This window comes from Salmo salar, chromosome ssa06, assembly GCF_905237065.1.
Source record: "Salmo salar chromosome ssa06, Ssal_v3.1, whole genome shotgun sequence".
Lineage (NCBI taxonomy): Eukaryota > Metazoa > Chordata > Actinopteri > Salmoniformes > Salmonidae > Salmo > Salmo salar.
In genome coordinates this window covers 59,093,164-59,114,072 of record NC_059447.1, presented here as the reverse complement: position 1 = coordinate 59,114,072, position 20,909 = coordinate 59,093,164, and the positions used below count along the sequence as shown (strand labels likewise).

At 43.4% G+C, this 20,909-nt stretch overlaps 1 protein-coding gene across 1 annotated transcript; it reads right to left on the bottom strand.

Moving 5' to 3' along the window:
• Positions 1-9,335: 9,335 nt before the first annotated feature.
• Positions 9,336-19,613, bottom strand: LOC106607723 (E3 UFM1-protein ligase 1). Its single transcript, XM_014204990.2, has 19 exons — positions 19,342-19,613; positions 18,716-18,861; positions 18,491-18,519; positions 18,119-18,216; positions 17,918-18,032; positions 17,628-17,758; positions 17,471-17,529; positions 17,145-17,291; positions 16,851-17,026; positions 16,510-16,689; positions 16,274-16,400; positions 15,973-16,095; positions 14,155-14,275; positions 13,676-13,842; positions 13,432-13,562; positions 13,229-13,309; positions 11,558-11,643; positions 11,247-11,427; positions 9,336-11,021 (listed from the first exon to the last, which is right to left on the bottom strand). The coding sequence occupies exons 1-19, from the start codon at positions 19,416-19,418 to the stop codon at positions 10,812-10,814; spliced, it is 2,385 nt and encodes a 794-aa protein (XP_014060465.2). The 5' UTR covers positions 19,419-19,613; the 3' UTR covers positions 9,336-10,811.
• Between the last annotated feature and the right edge of the window lie 1,296 nt (positions 19,614-20,909).

Sequence of the window (20,909 nt, the reverse complement as noted above, 5' to 3'; positions counted from 1 at the left end):
CAAATGAATTTCAAAGCCATTTATTTTAATGTGAACTTAAAAGACACATACAATCAAATGTAATCTCTAAAGAAACATTTTGGACATTAACATAGAGAGAGAGAGAGAGAGAGAGAGAGAGAGAACGAGGTGGCAGAGTGAGCAGACAGGTCCCAGGCAATATCATCTAAAACAGATGCTAGACTGAAAGGTCAAAACGTTGATTTCCAATGTGGACATTTAGCCTCAAAGAGACTTCTGCCTCTGTGACCCTTTGCAGCCGGGCCAGGTCCATTTAGAGAAAGATACATTCAAAAGAACACAGTTGGACCAAGGCGATTCTTCTCAGCTTGAAGAATATAAAGGATGGTTTTCTTAATCGGCTTCCTCTTTGGAATTCATTATTCTGCCAGCAGTGACTAATGAGTGTGCTTGGGGCTTTGAAGCTCACTTTAATCATAGCTCCGAGCACTATTACTAAGCAACAGCAACTTGGGGGTGTCTCAAGAGAAGGTGGATCTGGTATTGTTCAGGAAAAGGTGTCTTCTTCCTCTTGAGGAGCCTTGTGTTTATATAACATGCATTATATACTAAACAAAAATATAAATGCATGTAAAGTGTTGGTCCCATGTTTCATGAGCTAAAATAAATGATCACAAAATATGTTTAATACGCACAAAAAGCTTATTTCTCTCAAATTTTGTGCAGAAATTTGTATACATCCCTGTTAGTGAGCATTTCTTCTTTGCCAAGATAATCCATCCACCTGACAGGTGTGGCATATCAAGAAGCTGATTAAACAGCATGATCATTACACAGGTGCACCTTGTGCTGGGGACAATAAAAGGCCGCTCTAAAATGTGCAGTTTTGTCACACAACACAATGGCAAAGATGTCTCGAGTTTTGAGGGAGTATGCAATTGGCATGCTGACTGCAGGAATGTCCACCAGAGCTGATGCCAAAGAATTCAATGTACCATAAGCCATCTCCAACGTCGTTTTAGAGAATTTGGCAGTACATCCAACGACCCTCACAACCGGAGACCAAATGTAACTATGCCAACCAAGGACCTCCACATCTGGCTTCTTCACCTGCGGGATCGTCTGAAACCAGCCACCCGAACAACTGATGAAACTGTGGGTTTGCACAACCCAAGAATTTCTGCACAAACTGTCAGAAACCGTCTCAAGGAAGCTCATCTGTGTGCTCGTCGTCCTCACCAGGGTCTTGACCTGACTGCAGTTCGGCATCGTAACCGACTTCAGTGGACAAATGCTCACCTTTGATGGCCACTGACATGCTGGAGAAGTTCACTCTTCACAGATGAATCCCGGTTTCAACTGTACCGGGCAGATGGCAGACAGCATGTATGGCATAGTGTGGGCGAACGGTTTGCTGATCTCAATGTTGTGAACAGAGTGCCCCATGGTGGCAGTGGGACTATGGTATGGGCAGTTATAAGCTATGGACAACGAACACAATTGTATTTTACCAATGGCTATTTGAATGCACAGGGATACGGTGACAAGATCCTGAGGCCCATTGTCGTACCATTCATCCGCCACCATCGCCTCATTGTTTCAGCATGATAATGCACGGCCCCATGACGCAAGGATCTGTACACAATTCTTGGAAAGCTGAAAATATCCCAATATCCAGAAACTTCGCACAGCCTTTGAAGAGGAGTGGGACAACATTCCACAGGCCACAATCAACAGCCTGATCAATTCTATGCGAAGGAGATGTGTCACGGTGCATGAGGCAAATGATGGTCACGAGATACTGACTGGTTTTCTGATCCAACCTCTACTTTTTTTTAAAGGTATCTGTGACCCTGGATATCTGTATTCCCAGTCATGTGCTTACATATGGAATTGTTTTAAGATGGTCATACTATGGATATTTAAGCTATTTGAAGAAGAAAACATTTTAGGAGCCCTTTAGGTATCCCAAAAAAGAAAAAATAACAATGTTGATAAAATATAAATCTTGGCCTTGACTACTATAGCCCATAGAAACACATTGAATAACACATTCATAAGTTGCAAAAAAGACAGTAAAAAGAACCTATAAGGAATAAGGTTTTAAGGTGTCTGTCCTATATCTAGGAGATATATGTCACGTCCTGACCAGCAGATGGAGCTAGTGTTTTAGTTTTGGGGTCAGGACGTGGCATGTTTGTGTTGGTTAAATGTTGGGTGGATGATTGGGACTTCCAATTGAAGGCAGGTGTGCATAGTTGCCTTTGATTGGAAGTCCTATATAGGTGTGTGTGTTTGTCTTTGGGGTTGTGGGGAATTGTTCTGTGCTTAGCCGTGTGCCTAGTCAGACTGTTATTGTCGTGTTATTGTTTTCCTGTGGATGCCTTACTGGAGTCTATTAAAGTATGAGTATTCACAGTCTCGCTGCGCCTTGGTCCTCTTCTCTCCAGTACGACATTTTCAAGGATGAGTACAACTTATTTTATGACAGAATTCCCCACCAACAAAGGACCAAGCAGCGGAAGAAGGCTGGTGAGGTAAGGGAGACCGAGAGGCACCCCCAATAATTTTTTTAGGGGGGGGGGGCACAAGGGCTGTTTGACGGGGCAAGAGCTGCCCGCCAGTCAACAGTCGCCAGAGCTGCCCGCCAGTCAACAGTCGTCACCAGAGCTGCCCGCCAGTCAACAGTCGTCACCAGAGCTGCCCGCCAGTCAACAGTCGTCACCAGAGCTGCCCGCCAGTCAACAGTCGTCACCAGAGCTGCCCGCCAGTCAACAGTCGCCAGAGAGGTCAGACTGCGCTGAACTGCCGGAGTGGCCAGACTGCGCTGAACTGCCGGATTGGCCAGACTGCGCTGAACTGCCGGATTGGCCAGACTGCGCTGACCTGCCGGAGTGGCCAGACTGCGCTGACCTGCCGGAGTGGCCAGACTGCCCTGACCTGCCGGAGTGGCCAGACTGCCCTGACCTGCCGGAGTGGCCAGACTGCCCTGACCTGCCGGAGTGGCCAGACTGCCCTGACCTGCCGGAGTGGCCAGACTGCCCTGACCTGCCGGAGTGGCCAGACTGCCCTGACCGGCCCTCCTGTCCCCCGGCCCAGCCCGAGGGGCCCTCCTGTCCCCCGGCCCAGCACGAGTGGTCCGTCTGCCAGGGTCAGCCCAAGTGGCCCGTCTGCCCGGCGCAGCTAGCAGCGCCACCGAAGTGGGCTACGCCGACGGTGGAGCAAGGTCCACGCCCTGCACCTGAGCCACCTCCAGGATAGGTGGGTTGGGGAGGGAGGGTGTAGCACAGTGCCGTCGGTGACGGCAGCCACCCTCCCTTCCCTCCCTTATTGTTTTAGGGTTATTGTTTATGGGTTTTGTGCTGGTTTTTTTTGTTGGTAGGTGCATTCCGGGGTCTGCACCTTGAGGGTGGGGTACTGTCACGTCCTGACCAGCAGATGGAGCTAGTGTTTTAGTTTTGGGGTCAGGACGTGGCATGTTTGTGTTGGGTGGATGATATGGACTTCCAATTGAAGGCAGGTGTGTATAGTTGCCTTTGATTGGAAGTCCTATATAGGTGTGTGTGTTTGTCTTTGGGGTTGTGGGGAATTGTTCTGTGCTTAGCCGTGTGCCTAGTCAGACTGTTATTGTCGTGTTATTGTTTTCCTGTGGATGCCTTACTGGAGTCTATTAAAGTATGAGTATTCACAGTCTCGCTGCGCCTTGGTCCTCTTCTCTCCAGTACGACATTTTCAAGGATGAGTACAACTTATTTTATGACAATATAAGAAAGCTCAGGAAATATTCATATATTTCCATATAGCGGTCATAATAGTAGGCCAAACGGTTTGGACGTAGTCATGGACTGACAAACATTGCTCAAGCTCTGCCACCTTTCACCGCAGATGCGGAAGTGCGACATCGGTGGATGCACACTAGAAAGAAAAGGTTCCTGGAAGATCTTTTAGGGGTTCTTCAAATTGAAACTGTGGGGGAACCTCTATAACCCTTTAATGGTTTGTCGAATAACCTTTTGACATCCATTGAACTGTGTCAATGTTTTGTTTTCGAAAGAATTTTCAAAGGGGGAAAGTGCAAAACAACAGCCATTTGCACAAATATGAAAATATATATGGAATCATCATAAAACAATATCAATTTAGGTCATACCTTAAACTGAGGAGATCTTAAAAATGTTCAGTTAAGTGCCTGCACCTGCTGTTTTCTCAAATTCAAATCCAAATGTTTCAGTTGGGCAGTTAGTTCTTGCAAGAAACCCCCCAAGAACTAAGGAGGTTCCTCGATGAACCCCGCCTCCGATAGGATTTTTGGAAGTACCTTTTGGGGGCATTTTTTTGTGTGTCAAGAACCCTAAGGTTCTTGACAGTTATGTAAGTTATGTTTGACCAACAGGTGCATATATGGATTCCCAGGTGTGAAATCCATAGATTAGGGCCTAATGAATTTACTTCAATTGACTGATTTCCTTATATAAACTGTAACTAAGTAAAATCATTGAAATTGTTCCATGTATTTATATATATTTTTGTGTATAGCATTTGTTGTACACAGCACTCATGATATTCAATTAAATGTCCAATAAATGGTATGTGACCTGTGTCATGACCTGATTATTCTATGATGTTGCAGTTGCTTGTGTGGACTGTCTACTAGCCAAATACATCAAAAATATTTCCCGGAAATGGGTTTTGCTTGAAAAGTGCATCAGTGTTGTCAGGCCAGCAGCCCATTGCCCATGTACCCCTTGAGTCATCCTGTCAGCTCAAGGGGTAATAAGGGGTAATAAGGTAATAAGTATTTTTATTATTTACATTAAGTTATTATTTCAATTCATAGGATTCATATAATAAATCCCCACCCCCCACCAGCAATCTGATAGCATGTAAAATAAATCATGAGATAAAAATTAATATTACATAGTAAATCTGTTGAACAATACATCATATAGCCTCAGAAATAGTGACAAATTATTGATACACATTCATGGATGTAAAGGTTAAGAGTTGGCTAAGAGTTCAGAAATGTCTGCTGCTGCTTTTTCCCACGTGTCCAGAGTGGACACCTTGGCCCTTAGCTCCATAAAATACAATTTCCTTAAATGTGAGCAGCCATTGTTGCAATGGTAACTGATGAGGTGGAATCCACTTTTGTACAACCACACTTTGGTTTGGCCAACAACACTCTCCTTTGGCGTTCTGACAAGTGCAAATCAGAGTCATCACAAAGCAACATCACTATTGGATCTAATGGCAGGATTTTATCTATAGGTACAGAGATGACATAGTTGACTTTCCCCCAGAATTCAACCATAGCATTTCCATAGCACATACTGAAAAGTACTCACATAATGACGATGGACTAATACCATTGTGATGTCTTTTTTGTTGTTGTTAGATAGAGACGCCTCACAAGTCCTCAACTAGCAGCTTCATTAAATAGTACCCGCAAAACACCAGTCTCAACGTCAACAGTGAAGAGGCGACTCCGGGATGCTGGCCTTCTAGGCAGAGTTGCAAAGAAAAAGTAATATCTCAGACTGGCCAATAAAAATAAAAGATTAAGATGGGCAAAAGAACACAGACACTGGACAGAGGAACTCTGCCTAGAAGGCCAGCATCCCGGAGTCGCCTCTTCACTGTTGATGTTGAGACTGGTGTTTTGCGGGTACTATTTAATGAAGCTACCAGTTGAGGACTCGTGAGGCGTCTGTTTCTCAAACTAGACACTCTAATGTACTTGTCCTCTTGCTCAGTTGTGCACCGGGGCCTCCCACTCCTCTTTCTATTCTGGTTAGAGACAGTTTGCGCTGTTCTGTGAAGGGAGTAGTACACAGCGTTGTACGAGATTATTACATTACATTACATTACATTTAAGTCATTTAGCAGACGCTCTTATCCAGAGCGACTTACAAATTGGTGCATTCACCTTATGATATCCAGTGGAACAACTACTTTACAATAGTGCATCTAAATCTTTTAAGGGGGGGGGGTTTAGAAGGATTACTTTATCCTATCCTAGGTATTCCTTAAAGAGGTGGGGTTTCAGGTGTCTCCGGAAGGTGGTGATTGACTCCGCTGTCCTGGCGTCGTGAGGGAGCTTGTTCCACCATTGGGGTGCCAGAGCAGCGAACAGTTTTGACTGGGCTGAGCGGGAACTGTGCTTCCTCGGAGGTAGGGGGGCCAGCAGGCCAGAGGTGGATGAACGCAGTGCCCTTGTTTGGGTGTAGGGCCTGATCAGAGCCTGAAGGTATGGAGGTGCCGTTCCCTTCACAGCTCCGTAGGCAATCACCATGGTCTTGTAGCGGATGCGAGCTTCAACTGGAAGCCAGTGGAGAGAGCGGAGAGTTTCTTGGCAATTTCTCGCATGGAACAAGAATAGACTGACGAGTTTCAGAAGAAAGTTTTGTTTCTGGCCATTTTGAGCTTGTAATTGAACCGACAAATGCTGATGCTCCAGATACTCAACTAGTCTAAAGAAGGACAGTTTTATTGCTTCTTTAATCAGAACAACAGTTTTCAGATGTGCTAACATAATTGCAAAAGGGTTTTCTAATGATCAATTAGCCTTATAAACTTAGATTAGCTAACACCTGCCAGTGGAACACAGGAGTGATAGTTGCTGATAATGGGTCTCTGTACGCCTATATAGATATCCATTAAAAATCAGCCATTTCCAGCTACAATAGTCATTTACAAGATTAACAATGTCTATACACTGTATTTCTGATCAATTTGATGTTATTTTAATGGACCAAAAATTTTATTTTCTTTCAAAGACAAGGACATTTCTAAGTGACCCCAAACATTGGAACGGTAGTGCCGGCCTCTGAGGAGAGATGATGTGTGGCCCACTGACTTGACTAATACATTAGAGGCTAAAGATACAAAATCCACTGAAACCTTGGAACAAAAATAAGACAGTTCACACTTGTGTGCTTGGGCCCAGTCTCTTATTACTTTCATACACATAACTCCTCCGGTTTCAGCTCTTGCTTGTTTCCATGGCAATCGAAGACATGTGCCTGTGGATAGGCTTGAGTGTTGCATGTGTCCCTCCTGATCGTTAGTGGAGCGCATGCGAGTCTACAGTATGTGAAAACCTCCCAAGAGATAGACTCTCCCATCTCTCTGTTGCCATAGTCAGTCAAGCACACGTGTAGCAGTCAGGTGTTAGACACACTGCAAAACAGAAGATCTGATTCCACACATCTAAAATAACTACTGGGCAGACAACTACTGCGTGATGGAAAATGAAACACGTCTAGTCGGCCTGGCACAACTACTGCATAATCGTGTAACCGAAGATTACGGATGAAGACAGTCATGAAAATAAAATAACTGTCATAACCGTTTTTTTTTTTGTGTGTGTGTGGAAAGAACAAATGACTGAAGACGGAACTCCTGAGCATTTGACTATTTACAAAGTGATGAAACTCTTGCTCATTGCTGACACAAGGTGTTGTAGCAAACAAGTCTTTGGTTGCCTAAGCAACACCCCCCTTTCCGCAGCAGTCTGGAGCGTTTGTTTTTATAACGTGACCGTGGTCATTTAGCTGACCAATAACCGCCATCCTAAATTACATGGCCATCACAGCTCTACGCCTACACGGACCTTCCTAAAACCACAACAAGCATTTTATAATAAAATTGTTCTATTAAAGCAGTCTACATTAAATGTATCATTCAGCAAGCTATAGAATGTTGATTACTACCTTCCAGTTACATATCCTCTTTGGCATTCCCTTTGAAAGCAGCCATTTTTTTCTCTATCTGACATGCAATCCAGACAATATAATATTATCCAAGCCACTCAACATCTGAGCAGTTTATCACTCTTGACATGGGACATTGAAGGCAAAAAAATATTTTAATTTACTTCTGTCATAATCTAAAGAGAAAATCCTTTATATAATTCCAGTCTATTTTGCAGTTCAATACTCACCTCTTGCGGTGGTTATGATTATGATATTGTGCTTTAGAATGTCATGAGGAAAGAGCATAATACAAGTTTCATGTTTAGTTGTTCCCAGTGTTGTGTGTTACCAATGGAGGGCGCCAGTGGTCTAGGTATCTATCGTTACAAGGAAAACAAATACTGAAGATACAGTAGTTGCTTGGATGAAGCTACTGTGAATTTTTAAGTGAAATAAACACCTCAGAATTACCTTGCAAAAGTATTCAGAGCCCTCACATACTATTGTGTTACAAAGTGCGATTGAAATTGATTTGTCTTTTTTTTTTGTCAACAATCTACATTAAAAAGTGGAAGCCAAATTATATGTAGTTTAAAAGGATTAATACAAATAAAATATAGTCGTTGCACAAGTATTCAGCTCCCTGAGTCCACCATACATGATAGAAACACCTTTGGCAGCAATTACATCTGTGAGTCGTTTTTGGGTAAGTCTCTTAAGCGCTTTGCACACCTGGATTGTGCAATATTTGCCTATTACTCCTTAAACAATTCTTCTAGCTCTGTCAAGATGTTGGGCATCATGGCTAGACAGCCATTTTCAAGTCTTGCCATAGTATTTCAAGCAAATTTAAGTCAAAACTGTGACCACTTAAGAACATTCACCGTCTTATTGGTAAGCAACTCCAGTATATATTTGACCTTGTGTTGTAGGTTATTGTCCTGCTGAAAGGTGAATTCCCCTCCCAGTGTCTGGTGTAAAGCAGACTGAAAAAGTTTTCAGGATTTTGCTGTGCTCAACCCTATCCCATTTCTTTTTATCTTGAAAAACTCCCCAGTATTGGCCGATGTCAAGCATACCCATAACATGATACAGCCACCACCATGCTTGAAAATAAGGAGGCATTGTATTTGCCCCACACATAGGGCTTTGCAGTATTACTTCCGTGCCTTGTTGCATACAAGATTTATGTTTTGGAATACTTTTTATATTTGTGTTATTTTCCCTCTGTCATGTAGTACATTATTGTGGAGTCACAATGTTGTTGATCCATCCTCAGTTCTCTCCCATCACAGCCATTGAACTATGTAGCTGTTTTAAAATCACAAATGGCTATTTTTGTGCCAGGGTGGTTAAATACATCACCCACAGCATAATTATTAACTTGCTGAAAGATATATTCAATGTCTGATTTGTTATTGTCACCCATCTACCAGTCACTGCCATTTTTTATGAGGCTTTCAAAAAGCTCCCTGATCTTTGTAATTTAATCTGTGCTTGAAATTCAATACCTGACTGAGGGACCTTACAGATGTATTTATGTGGGACAGAGGAAGGATAAATCATAAAAAATCATGTCAATCCCTTTGTAATTTATGTGATTTGTTAAGGCACATTTTACTCCTGAACTAATTTAGGCTTGCCTAAACAAAAGGGCTGAATACGTATGCAACAACTATATAGATAGATATACACTTGTATTTTATTTAACATTATCTATAAAACATTTGACATTACAGAATATTGTGTGTATATTGTTGACAAAAAAATGACCATTAAATCCATTTCAATCCCCCTTTGCGACAATAAAATGTGAACAAATCCAAAGGGGCTGAATACTTTTGGAAGGCACTGTAAGCCCAAAAGAAACAAACTATGATGGAAATTACCACCAATAATTTAAAATAACAGAACCATTCACAACTCTACCACATACAGTATTTCATCATTACTTAATATTTTTTTCTAGATTTCTGGTCATTCATTGGCTGTGTTCGAGAACATCAAATCTGCATTGTGGAGAAATTGTGATTGACTGATCTACAAATATACTGAACAAAAATATAAACACAACATCGAACAATTTCAAAGTTCATAAGAAAATCAGTCAATTGAAATAAATTCATTAGGCCCTAATCTATGGATTTCACATGACTGGGAATACAGATACCTTACAAGAAAGCTAGGCGCATGGATCAGAAAAACAGTACGACACATCTCCTTCGCATAGAGTTGATAAGGCTGTTGATTGCGGCCTGTGGAATGTTGTCCCACTCCTCGCCAAAGGCTGTGCGAAATAGCTGGATATTGGCAGGAACTGAAACACGCGGTCATACACATTGATCCAGAGCATGCCAAACATGCTCAATGGGTGACATGTCTGGTGAGTATGCAGGCCATGGAAGAATTGGGACATTTTCAGCTTCCAGGAATTGTGTACAGATCCTTGGGACATGAGGCTCTGCATTGTCATGCTGAAACATGAGGATGGCGGCTGATAAATGGCTCGGCAATGGGCCTCAGGATCTCACCATGGTATCTCTGTGCATTCAAATAGCCAGCGATAAAATGCAATTGTGTTCGTTGTCCATAGCTTATGCCTGCCCATACCATACTCTGTTCACAATGGTGACATCAGCAAACCGCTCTCCCACACGTGGTCTGCAGTTAAGGCTGGTTGGACATACTGCCATATTCTCTAAAACTATGTTGGAGGTGGCTTATGGTAGAGAAATTAACATTCAAAGCTTTGGCAACAGCTCTGGTGGACATTCCTGCAGTCAGCATGCCACTTGCATGCTACCTAAAAACTTGAGACATCTGTGGCATTGTGTTATGTGAAAAAACATTTGTGTGGCCTATTGTCACCAACACACAGTGCACCTGTATAATGATCATGCTGTTTAATCAGCTTCTTGGCAAACAAGAAATGCTCACTAACAGGGATGCAAACAAATGCGTGTACAATTTGAGTTAAATAAGTGTTTTGTGCCTATGGAACATTTCTGGGATATTTTATTTCAGTTCACGAAACATGGGACCAACACTTTACATGTTGCGTTTTATATTTTTTGTTCAGTGTAATAGTGAGTAGCTAGGCGATTTATAAATCAGTCAGCCGGCAGTTGCCAACTTCAAAGCAGTCAAAGTTGTTATTCACTCTTCAGTCCCAGACGTCTTCTTCTGAGAGAGGACCAGATCCTTCACCTCACTGGTCAGGGAGACCAGCTCTTTCCGGATGGCCTCTGCCTCATCCCCCGCCTCTGGGTTCTCTCCTTCCCCCTGCTCCTGCTTCTTTCCCTGGCTCTGGCTCACCAACTGCTTAACCACCAGGGCCTGGTAGCCTGTCAGCAGCCTGTGCTGCTCCTGAAAAAACAACCACACTCATACAAACTGTCAATTGTAACAGGTCCAAACTTGAGTGCTGCATGAACAAAATACCACCATACAAGTGTGTCTCATAGACCTAACATAAAATATCCCAAATACTTACAAGGTGGCAAAGGACACATCACTAACTATTTCTAGTGTAATAACACTAGCAATATAGCTAGATTATAAATGAGAACCAGGAAGAGAGGGGGGCAGTACCTCAGAGATGCGGCCCACCAGAGTGCCTATGATCTGGGGGACACAGCGTCCAGGGGCGTGCAGCATGCAGTGGGTGCTGGCCTGGAAGAGCAGCACACTGGTCAGGTGGAGAATCAGGGCTGGGTCCTCAGTGTCCTTCAGCTGCTCTATCAGAGCCTGGCGGTGAAGGAACAGGGCCTGTCTAGCAGACAAGGACACACATCAGCCAAGAATGTGTGGCACCTCCAGTCCAGGTCCATGTTTATGGACAGCAGAGTAAATGCTTGGACTTCATTTTAGGAAAGTCTAAAACAGGATGATACTGGTTTTACCTTTCTCTTTTCTTATCTCCCTTCTTCAGCATGAATCCACACACCTCAACCGCAGTTTCTATATTAGTTAAAAAATCTTCAATCGTCTGAAGAAATATCAATAGTGTCAGAAAACATTTCCATACATACATGAATCAGAACAATCTCAAACATGTATGCTTTATACTAACATCTGCAATAATAATGGAAACCTCCAACTATTAAATGAACATACAGAAGTTTACATACACCTTAGCCAAATACATTTAAACTCAGTTTCACAATTCCTGACATTTAATCCTAGTAAAAATTCAATTTTAGGTCAGTTAGGATCACCACTTCATTTTAAGAATGTGAAATGTCAGAATAATGTAGAGAGAATGATTTATTTCAGCTTTTATTTCTTTCATCACATTCCCAGTGGGTCAGAAGTTTACATATACTAATTGAGTATTTGGGAGAATTGCCTTTAAAATTGTTTAACTTGGGTCAAACGTTTCAGGTAGCCTTCCACAAGCTTCCCACAATAAGTAGGGTGAATTTTGGCCCATTCCTCCTGACAGAGCTGGTTTGTAGGCCTCAGGTTTGTAGGCCTCCTTGCTCGCACACACTTTCAGTTCTGCCCACAAATTTTCTAATGGGATTGAGGTCAGGGCTTTGCGATGGCCACTCCAATACCTCGACTTTGTTGTCCTTAAGCCATTTTGCCACAACTTTGGAAGTATGCTTGGGGTCATTGTCCATTTGGAAGACCCATTTGCGACCAAGCTTTAACTTCCTGACTGATGTCTTGAGATGTTGCTTCAATATATCCACATAAATGTCCTACCTCATGATTCTATTTAGTGAAGTGCACCAGTCCCTCCTGCAGCAAAGCACCCCCACAACATGATGCTGCAACCCCCATGCTTCACGGTTGGGATGGTGTTCTTCGGCTTGCAAGCCTCCCCCTTTTTCCTCCAAACATAACGATGGTCATTATGGCCAAACAGTTCTATTTTTGTTTCATCAGACCAGAGGACAATTCTCCAAAAACTACGATCTTTGTCCCCATGTGCAGTTGCAAACCGTAGTCTGGCTTTTTTGTGGCGGTTTTGGAGCAGTGGCTTCTTCCTTGCTGAGCAGCCTTTCAGGTTATGTCGTTTTTCAGGACTCGTTTTACTGTGGATATCGATACTTTTGATCCTGTTTCATCCAGCATCTTCACAAGGTCCTTTGCTGTTGTTCTGGGATTCATTTGCACTTTTTGCTCCAAAGTACGTTCATCTCTAGGAGACAGAACGAGTCTCCTTCCTGAGCGGTATGACAGCTGCGTGGTCCCATGGGGTTTAAACACGCGTACTATTGTTTTTACAGATGAACGTGGTATCTTCAGGCATTTGGAGATTGCTCCCAAGGATGAACCCAACTTGTGGAGGTCTACAATTTTTTATTATTTTGATTTTCTCATGATGTCAAGCAAAGAGACACTGAGTTTGAAGGTAGGCCTTGAAATACATCCACAGGTACACCTCCAATTGACGTCAATTAGTGAAATAATCTGTCTGTAAACAATTGTTGGAAAAATGACTTGTCCTAACCGACTTGCCAAAACTATAGTTTATTAACAAGAAATATGTGGAGTGGTTGAAAAACGAGTTTTAATGACTCCAACCTAAGTGTATGTAACTTCCGACTTTAATTGTAACTGACCTTTCCATTGAGACTGTTGTGCACCTTCATAAGAGGCACTTTGGTTTCCTCAGGTAATTTTCCTAATATCTTCACTCTCACCTAGAGAGAGATACACAGTGATTTATGGGAATGTACAGTACATTCACAAAGCCTAACTGAATAACACTACCCAAACTAACAGGAATGAACGGGTACGGAATGAGAAGGCTGAGAGAACTAACTTCGTTGGTGATAGAGCTGGGATTCTCTGCTGACATCATCAATTCAGCTGCCATGAAATTCACCAGGATGTTGGTGACGTCTGTGCACACAGTCTTCAGGACGTGCTTGGCAATGAGGACCTGAGTCTCATCTGCGGGGGGGGAGGGTCAAATATCTCAGATGAAGTTTATTCTGCAATAATATGTTTTGTGTGTTGGTGGTGAGGACTACCTCTACTTCTGGGGGTCAAATAAAGCAGTTTACCAGAGAAGAGCTTGGTCCCTTTCTCAAAGAGTCTGATGTTGTTGTACAGGTTGGAGAGCTCCTCCTGGAAGTCTTTCACACTTCTCTTCTTGGTCACCCCGGTCGTGGAGCTAGTGGAGGACATGAACACAGTCCGAACAACCTCCTGGTAGGTCTTTGTCAAAGGCCTGCAGACAGAGTAAGACTCTTACATGTTAAAAATCAATAGAAAAATTTATATTTTTTATTGAACTAGGCAAGTCAGTTAAGAACAAATTCTTATTTACAATGACGGCCCAGTGGGTTAACTGCCTTGTCCAGGGGCAGGACAGATTTTTACCTTGTCAGCTCGGGGATTCGATCTAGCAACCTTTCGGTTACTGGCCCAACGCTCTAACCACTAGGCTACCTGCCGCCCTTGATGCACAATGTTTCTTTTGTCTGTTGAGAATGGGGGTAAATCCATTGTGCTCGACAGTGATTTTGACTGGAACCCTTACCTCACTAAATGTTCTGCCAACTCGGAGAGGATTTCTTCAGGGCAGTCGCACACTTGCCCTTCTAGAACAGCTGCGATTTCCTCCAGGGACATGAAGGGGACTTCAGTCGGTTTGTTACGATCTGCAAAAGAGTAAAAAGAAAATATAATTGGTCTCATGGGGTTACCTTTGTCTTACGCTAATAGACTTAGGCACCCAGGGGAGCCATCTCTTCCAACACAACCGCTAACGTGTTGCTACATAGAACTGCCTCACCGAACAAACAATGCAAGTGTACATTAATTGAAATAAGGTTTCACTGTGCTACATAGTGAATTCAGTATGGAAGAGGCTACATAATGACAGTAATCATACAGTTAGAGCCATTTTGTGGAAAGAAAATGTATTAGAAGATATTTGGTTGATTTGTAATTGAATAGAAATGCTTATCATGGTCATGGGAAACTCCCTTATTGTTATGACACCTAGTGTCCTATTGTGGGCTTACCTGTAGAGAAGCATATTACATTTTACATTACATTACATTTAAGTCATTTAGCAGACGCTCTTATCCAGAGCGACTTACAAATTGGTGCATTCACCTTATGATATCCAGTGGAACAACCACTTTACAATAGTGCATCTAAATCTTTTAAGGGGGGGGGTTTAGAAGGATTACTTTATCCTATCCTAGGTATTCCTTAAAGAGGTGGGGTTTCAGGTGTCTCCGGAAGGTGGTGATTGACTCCGCTGTCCTGGCGTCGTGAGGGAGCTTGTTCCACCATTGGGGTGCCAGAGCAGCGAACAGTTTTGACTGGGCTGAGCGGGAACTGTGCTTCCTCAGAGGTAGGGGGGCCAGCAGGCCAGAGGTGGATGAACGCAGTGCCCTTGTTTGGGTGTAGGGCCTGATCAGAGCCTGAAGGTATGGAGGTGCCGTTCCCTTCACAGCTCCGTAGGCAATCACCATGGTCTTGTAGCGGATGCGAGCTTCAACTGGAAGCCAGTGGAGAGAGCGGAGGAGCGGGGTGACGTGAGAGAACTTGGGAAGGTTGAACACCAGCATATAAAGGGGTTATGGGGAAAGATGGCATCAGGAACAATAATTAGGACAGGTGTGCAGCCCCATAGAGAATGATAGAGGACTAGTGGCCAAAAGGCCATTTTAGCATGCGCAGCGCCATTGAGGACTCCCACCATTTTCATGTAGTCAACTGGGTGGGACTCCTGATGACCCTATTGGAGTCATGTCCAACCGGGCCATCAGGAGGGATCAGCCAATCGTGGAGATGGAGATTACCTCAAAAAAGGCGCTGCCCGTGCCGTCACAGACGCCATAATGGAAACAAATATAGGCATGCTTGGAATCTGTGTGGCAATTCTGGACAATGTCATTGTGAGTAATAAATATAATTTAACTGCAATCAAGAACTCTTTAGTATCATCTATGGATACGAGTATAACCAAGTCTGTATTTGGCATCTAAGTGGGCTTTTTGAACTCTAGGAACCGTCGCCACCACATTAGTAAAATACGTTCTAGATTCAAGGACGGTATCGAAATATGGACAACGCAAGAACATTAATCTGAAAATGTTTGCTCTGCGTTGAATCGAATTGGAACTTTGTTGAACAACAGAATGCAGAGCTTGGATCGCCGTGGAGAGAGGCTTCGTGGCAAGTATTAAATGCACTGCCTATTGATCAATCTCATTGTGAGTAATAAATATATCTGCAATCAAGAACGGTCAAGTATCATCTATGGAAACGCAAATAAGTCTGTATTTGGCGTCTAAGGAAGTGTCCTTTTTTTAACTCTAAGAACCTTAGCCACTACAAATACTTTGTGGGGTGACTGCCGCCTCCTCGTCACTGTCGTCGTCCCTCCTGCCCTTCTTCTTGGTTTTGCGTATCCTGACCTCTCTGGCATTGCATCCTCCACCACCTCCTTTACAGCCACTACCCTCTAGGAAGCAAAACAAGAACAGTCAACCAATGAAATAATAACAGGGAACTAAACAGGGATCAAATCTCAACCACCCAGCAGGAAATACTTAGGCTGAAAAGAGTTCACAGCCCATATCTAGTTGATAACCTAACAGACATTTTATAGAGGGATTACAAAGAGGCCTGGCCTGTACTACCTGTAGTCTTTTTCCTCCTCTCTGCCTCCCTTTTTTCCTTTTTGGAAGGTGCAGTGTTTTCTGTCATCATATAGCCTTGCTTGAGATCGTCTTCCGTTATCAGGAAAACAGGGTTGTTCTTGACTTCCTGAAAGAGAACAGCATTGAATTGATGGAGAGGAGACAGCTATATGTCCCTATCAAAAGACAATCCCAGTTTTGGCCCATCAGGCAACTTCATGACAGGTGTGTTTTACCTTAAGGGCTTTATGCTGCATGGCCTCATCAAAGAGAGAGAGACAGTTGCTGATGAACTTGTCGCTGACCACCACAGTGTCGCCCAGGATCCTGGCAGTTGACTGCACGTTGGTCTTTCTCATGGCCTCGTTGATTATGATGCCAACGTCCTCCATGGACAGACAGCTGGGCAGAATGGGCTACATGTCAAAAATGGGAGAGCACATCAGATACTTTAAGTGAGCAAGGCTGAGTAACTCAAGAAAGTGAAGATGATTATATTAAAGCAAATGTAAGACATTTTGCAATATATTAATTGGTGCTTTGGCAGAAAATGAAGTACAGGAAGGTTTGTATGGACCTGCACATCTGTCCATGTGGCAGAGTTGACAGCCTCCTCCACAGAGGCCTCCACCTGTTCTACTAGGGCCTGGCCTACACAGGCCGCCCTGAGGAACAGCAGCTTGCTGGACTTGAAACGTTTCTTGATGTAGCTCACTGGGTCAGGGATGCCAAGTCTGATCAAGGCATCAAACTCTGCGTGGCGGGAACAGAGGGAACGTTTTAGGATACAAATCACATTTTAGGCAGAACTACAGTACAGAAATTACAAAAAAGAAATATTGCAACCAATAATCTTAGTAGGTTAGAGGACCTAAGTATCCGTTCTGCTTGAGGAAGGAGTCCACCCAGGTGTTCTGTGTTTTGGAGTAGATGTCAGGGATGTACACAGCCTTGTCCTGCCGGCCCCCCACCACAGTGCCTTTCAGACGGCCAGTATTCACCAGCTCCTCCAAAACAGCTGGGGAACAACGGACCAAGACAGCATGACATAAGTGCATGTTTGATTAGGCCTACTCAAAACATTGATTGATCTGTGTGTTCATATACAGTACAAACCATTATACACATCGTATAGTGCTGACAATATTCTAACAGCTTGGTTTGAATTTTAACACAACAGAAAGAATAGCTACTTACAGTAGAGAAGATGTTCCTGAAAACCATAGACGCCAATCACGTTACTGACTGGTGTTGGCCTACACAAGGAGATCCAATTCATTCATTATTAGGAGCGGGGGGGGGGGACAGTATTGGTTTAAAAAGCAAGGGACGAAAGGATTTGGATGAAACCTACCGAGTCACTGCACTAAAAAGCCCACGGATGCGAGCTCTGTGGCGAGACACGAACGCAGGGGTGAATAAGACTCCCCTGTTGTACTCATCCATCTGGCCTTGGATGACTTTCCCAAGGCGCTTCGACAGCTCCTAGGATACAAAGTGGTTAACAGATAAGAGCTATGTACAGGTCCACAAATGCACCGAAAGCCCAAGCCGAAGCACAGATACACTACTGAAAGGACACATTATTAATTGCACATAGTTTGAGGACGGTATTGGTAAAGATAGAGGTGGCTCTTTACTCACCTCAGTCAGGAAATCCCCCGGAAGATCATAGTTTTTACATAGTTCTGGGATGTTCACCAAGCCAGCCTCTTGTAGTTTATCATTCACCTCCTCAGACACACGATTCAGGTAGTTTCTAGAAGAAATCAGAACAAATCTGTTACACTAGTAGTTGACAGCAGAACAATGAAAAATACATCATATGGAAAAAGTTCTACTTACTCATCGATAAGCTGCCCCAGCACCAGCTGAACGCTTTTATCAGATCTTGCGATGTCATTTGCTCTGGCCTCAACATGAACCCAATCAACATTGATAATCTGTATTAAAAAAATAAATTTAAAAAGTCTTTAGACAATATGGTAAGTGAAATAAAAACTACAGTGCTGCACACTAGCAGAAGGAATCAGTAGTAATAGCCTTCCCTGTAGCTCAGTTGGTAGAGCATGGTGTTTGCAACACTAGGGTTGTGGGTTCGATTCCCACGGGGGGCCAGCACAGAAGAAAAAAAAAAATGTATGAAATGTATGCATTCACTACTGTAAGTCGCTCTGGATAAGAGCGTCTGCTAAATGACTAAAATGTAATACACACCTTCTGTAGGTCCACAATGTTGACCCGACCTTTGGAAAGCAAAAACACAAGATAAAAAAAAAAAAAACACATATTACCAACTTCTCCATACATTTTTGTCCATGTCAATTAATGCAGGTGTATGATAAACCTTGAACATCTATGCAGCCATAAGCCGAGATGAGTGCAACACTTGTTTGAAGACTGAGGCATTGGAATCAGAAGGTTGTCTAGCAGCCAACTGACCTCCATGGATGTAGAGCTCATCTCGTATCTCCCTACTGATCTGGGATGGGGTGATGTACTCCTTGCCATCAAGTGTGTGTACCACATCCAACTTCTTCTCTGCAACCAGCTTGGCAACGATTTCAATGCAGTTTCTCTCCGACAACCTGGGAAGGATTTCCAGTAGAAGAGGCATTTACACACAGAGACCCTATAAATCAGTTCTATATCTAATTCTACCAATTTAAAAGGCATTTGGGTCCCCTGATGCAGCGTATCAATGGCTTGCTCTAGCAGCAGTTTCCCAAAGACCCAGGTTATGTTATGGTTTGGAAACTGTGGTAATACAAGATTAGTCCAGCTAAAAAACTGCTGCAGGAAGCCCCCTTTCGGCACAGTTAGCTAGCTACTAGTATATCTTTCCTGGCAAAGTTGGTTCAGCCAGAAGTTCAGCCCACCATAGCTAACGTTACCTCCTAATCCTTACCGTAGCTAGCTAAAGTAGTTAATTTGCTAGCTTCACGTTAATAAGTTAGCAACCAATACGCATTCTTGGCTTAGCGACTTAGTCAACAATGGATTTAGCTAGCCAAATAGCTAGGACTGTGGTTATAGATAGCTATTTTGCACTAGCCAGCTAGCATTACCTCTGCACTGTGTCAGCAAACTGTGCTCTCTGAAAATCCGCTGCCAGACGTCTGATTTCTTCCCAGGCAGCTGCCATCGTATTTGTTGGCTTCTCAAACTGCTCGAAGGTATAACTCTTTTAGTAAAGCTTTGCTCGGAGGTAAACTTCAGCTCTATGACTAATGTTATATTGCCACTACTAGCTAAACCATGTTGTACAGCTAGCAGGCTAGTGAGCCACAAAACCCACACGTCAACATAACGGTAACGTAGTACGGAAAGATGGGAGTCCAAAAAACACCACCATTTATTCCACCCCTTTTTCCCGCCACACCTCCCTCTTCTTGCTCGTGACGTCACGGAATTCAATTCAGTAGCATCATCCTCATCTGACAACTGCACAACACATCTTTGGGGAAACATCAAACACACCTTATTATAGAGAGTCACACAAAAACACAATTCTAGTTTGTGAATTTCACTGATTCACACACATTTATTATCAAAATAGCCTAATTTCATAAAAACTGCTTGAGAGCAGGAAATCAAATCAAATTTTATTGGTCACATACACATGGTTAGCAGATGTTAATGCGAGTGTAGCGAAATGCTTGTGCTTCTAGCTCCGACTATGCAGTAATATCTAACAAGTAATCTAACAAATTTATACACACAAATGTAAAGGGATGAATAAAAATATGTACATATAAATATATGGATGAGCGATGGCGTGCGGCATAGGCAAGATGCAGTAGATGGTGTAGAATACAGTATATACATATGAGATGAGTAACAAAGGATATGTAAACATTATTAAAGTGCCGTTATTTAAAGTGACTAGCGATACCTTTATTAAGTCCATTATTTAAGTGGCCAGAGATTTGAGTCTGTATGTTGGCAGCAGCCTCTCTATGTTAGTGATGGCTGTTTAACAGTCTGATGGCCTTGAGATAGAAGCTGTTTTTCAGTCTCTCGGTCCCACCTTTGATGCACCTGTACTGACCTCACCTTCTGGATGATAGCGGGGTGAACAGGCAGTGGCTCGGGTGGTTGTTGTCTTTGATGATCTTTTTGGCCTTCCTGTGACATCGGGTGCTGTAGGTGTCCTGGAGGGCAGGTAGTTTGCCCCCGGTGATGCGTTGTGCAGACCACACTACCCTCTGGAGAGCCTTGCGGTTGAGGGCGGTGCAATTACCGTACCAGGTGGTGATACAGCCCGACAGGATGCTCTCGATTGTGCATCAGTAAAAGTTTGTGAGTGTTTTAGATGACAAGCCAAATTTCTTCAGCCTCCTGAGGTTGAAGAGGCGCTGTTGCGCCTTCTTCACCACGCTGTCTGTGTGGGTGGACCATTTCAGTTTGTCCATGATGTTTATGCTGAGGAATTTAAAACGTTCCACCTTCTCCACTACTGTCCCGTCGATGTGGATTGGGTTGTGCTCCCTCTGCTGTTTCCTGAAGTCCACGATCATCTTCTTTGTTTTGTTGACGTTGAGTGAGAGGTTGTTTTCCTGACACCACACTCCGAGGGCCCTCACCTCCTCCCTGTAAGCTGTCTCGTCGTTGTTGGTAATCAGGCCTACCACTG

Coding starts and splice junctions, on each gene's coding strand:
- LOC106607723 (XM_014204990.2), bottom strand. CDS start 19,418: ATGGCAGCTGCCTGGGAAGAAATCAGACGTCTGGCAGCGGATTTTCAG. Junction 18,862..19,341: donor TTTGCTGACACAGTGCAGAG/GTAATGCTAGCT, acceptor AATCCTTCCCAG/GTTGTCGGAGAGAAACTGCA. Junction 16,690..16,850: donor CCACATGGACAGATGTGCAG/GTCCATACAAAC, acceptor TTTGACATGTAG/CCCATTCTGCCCAGCTGTCT.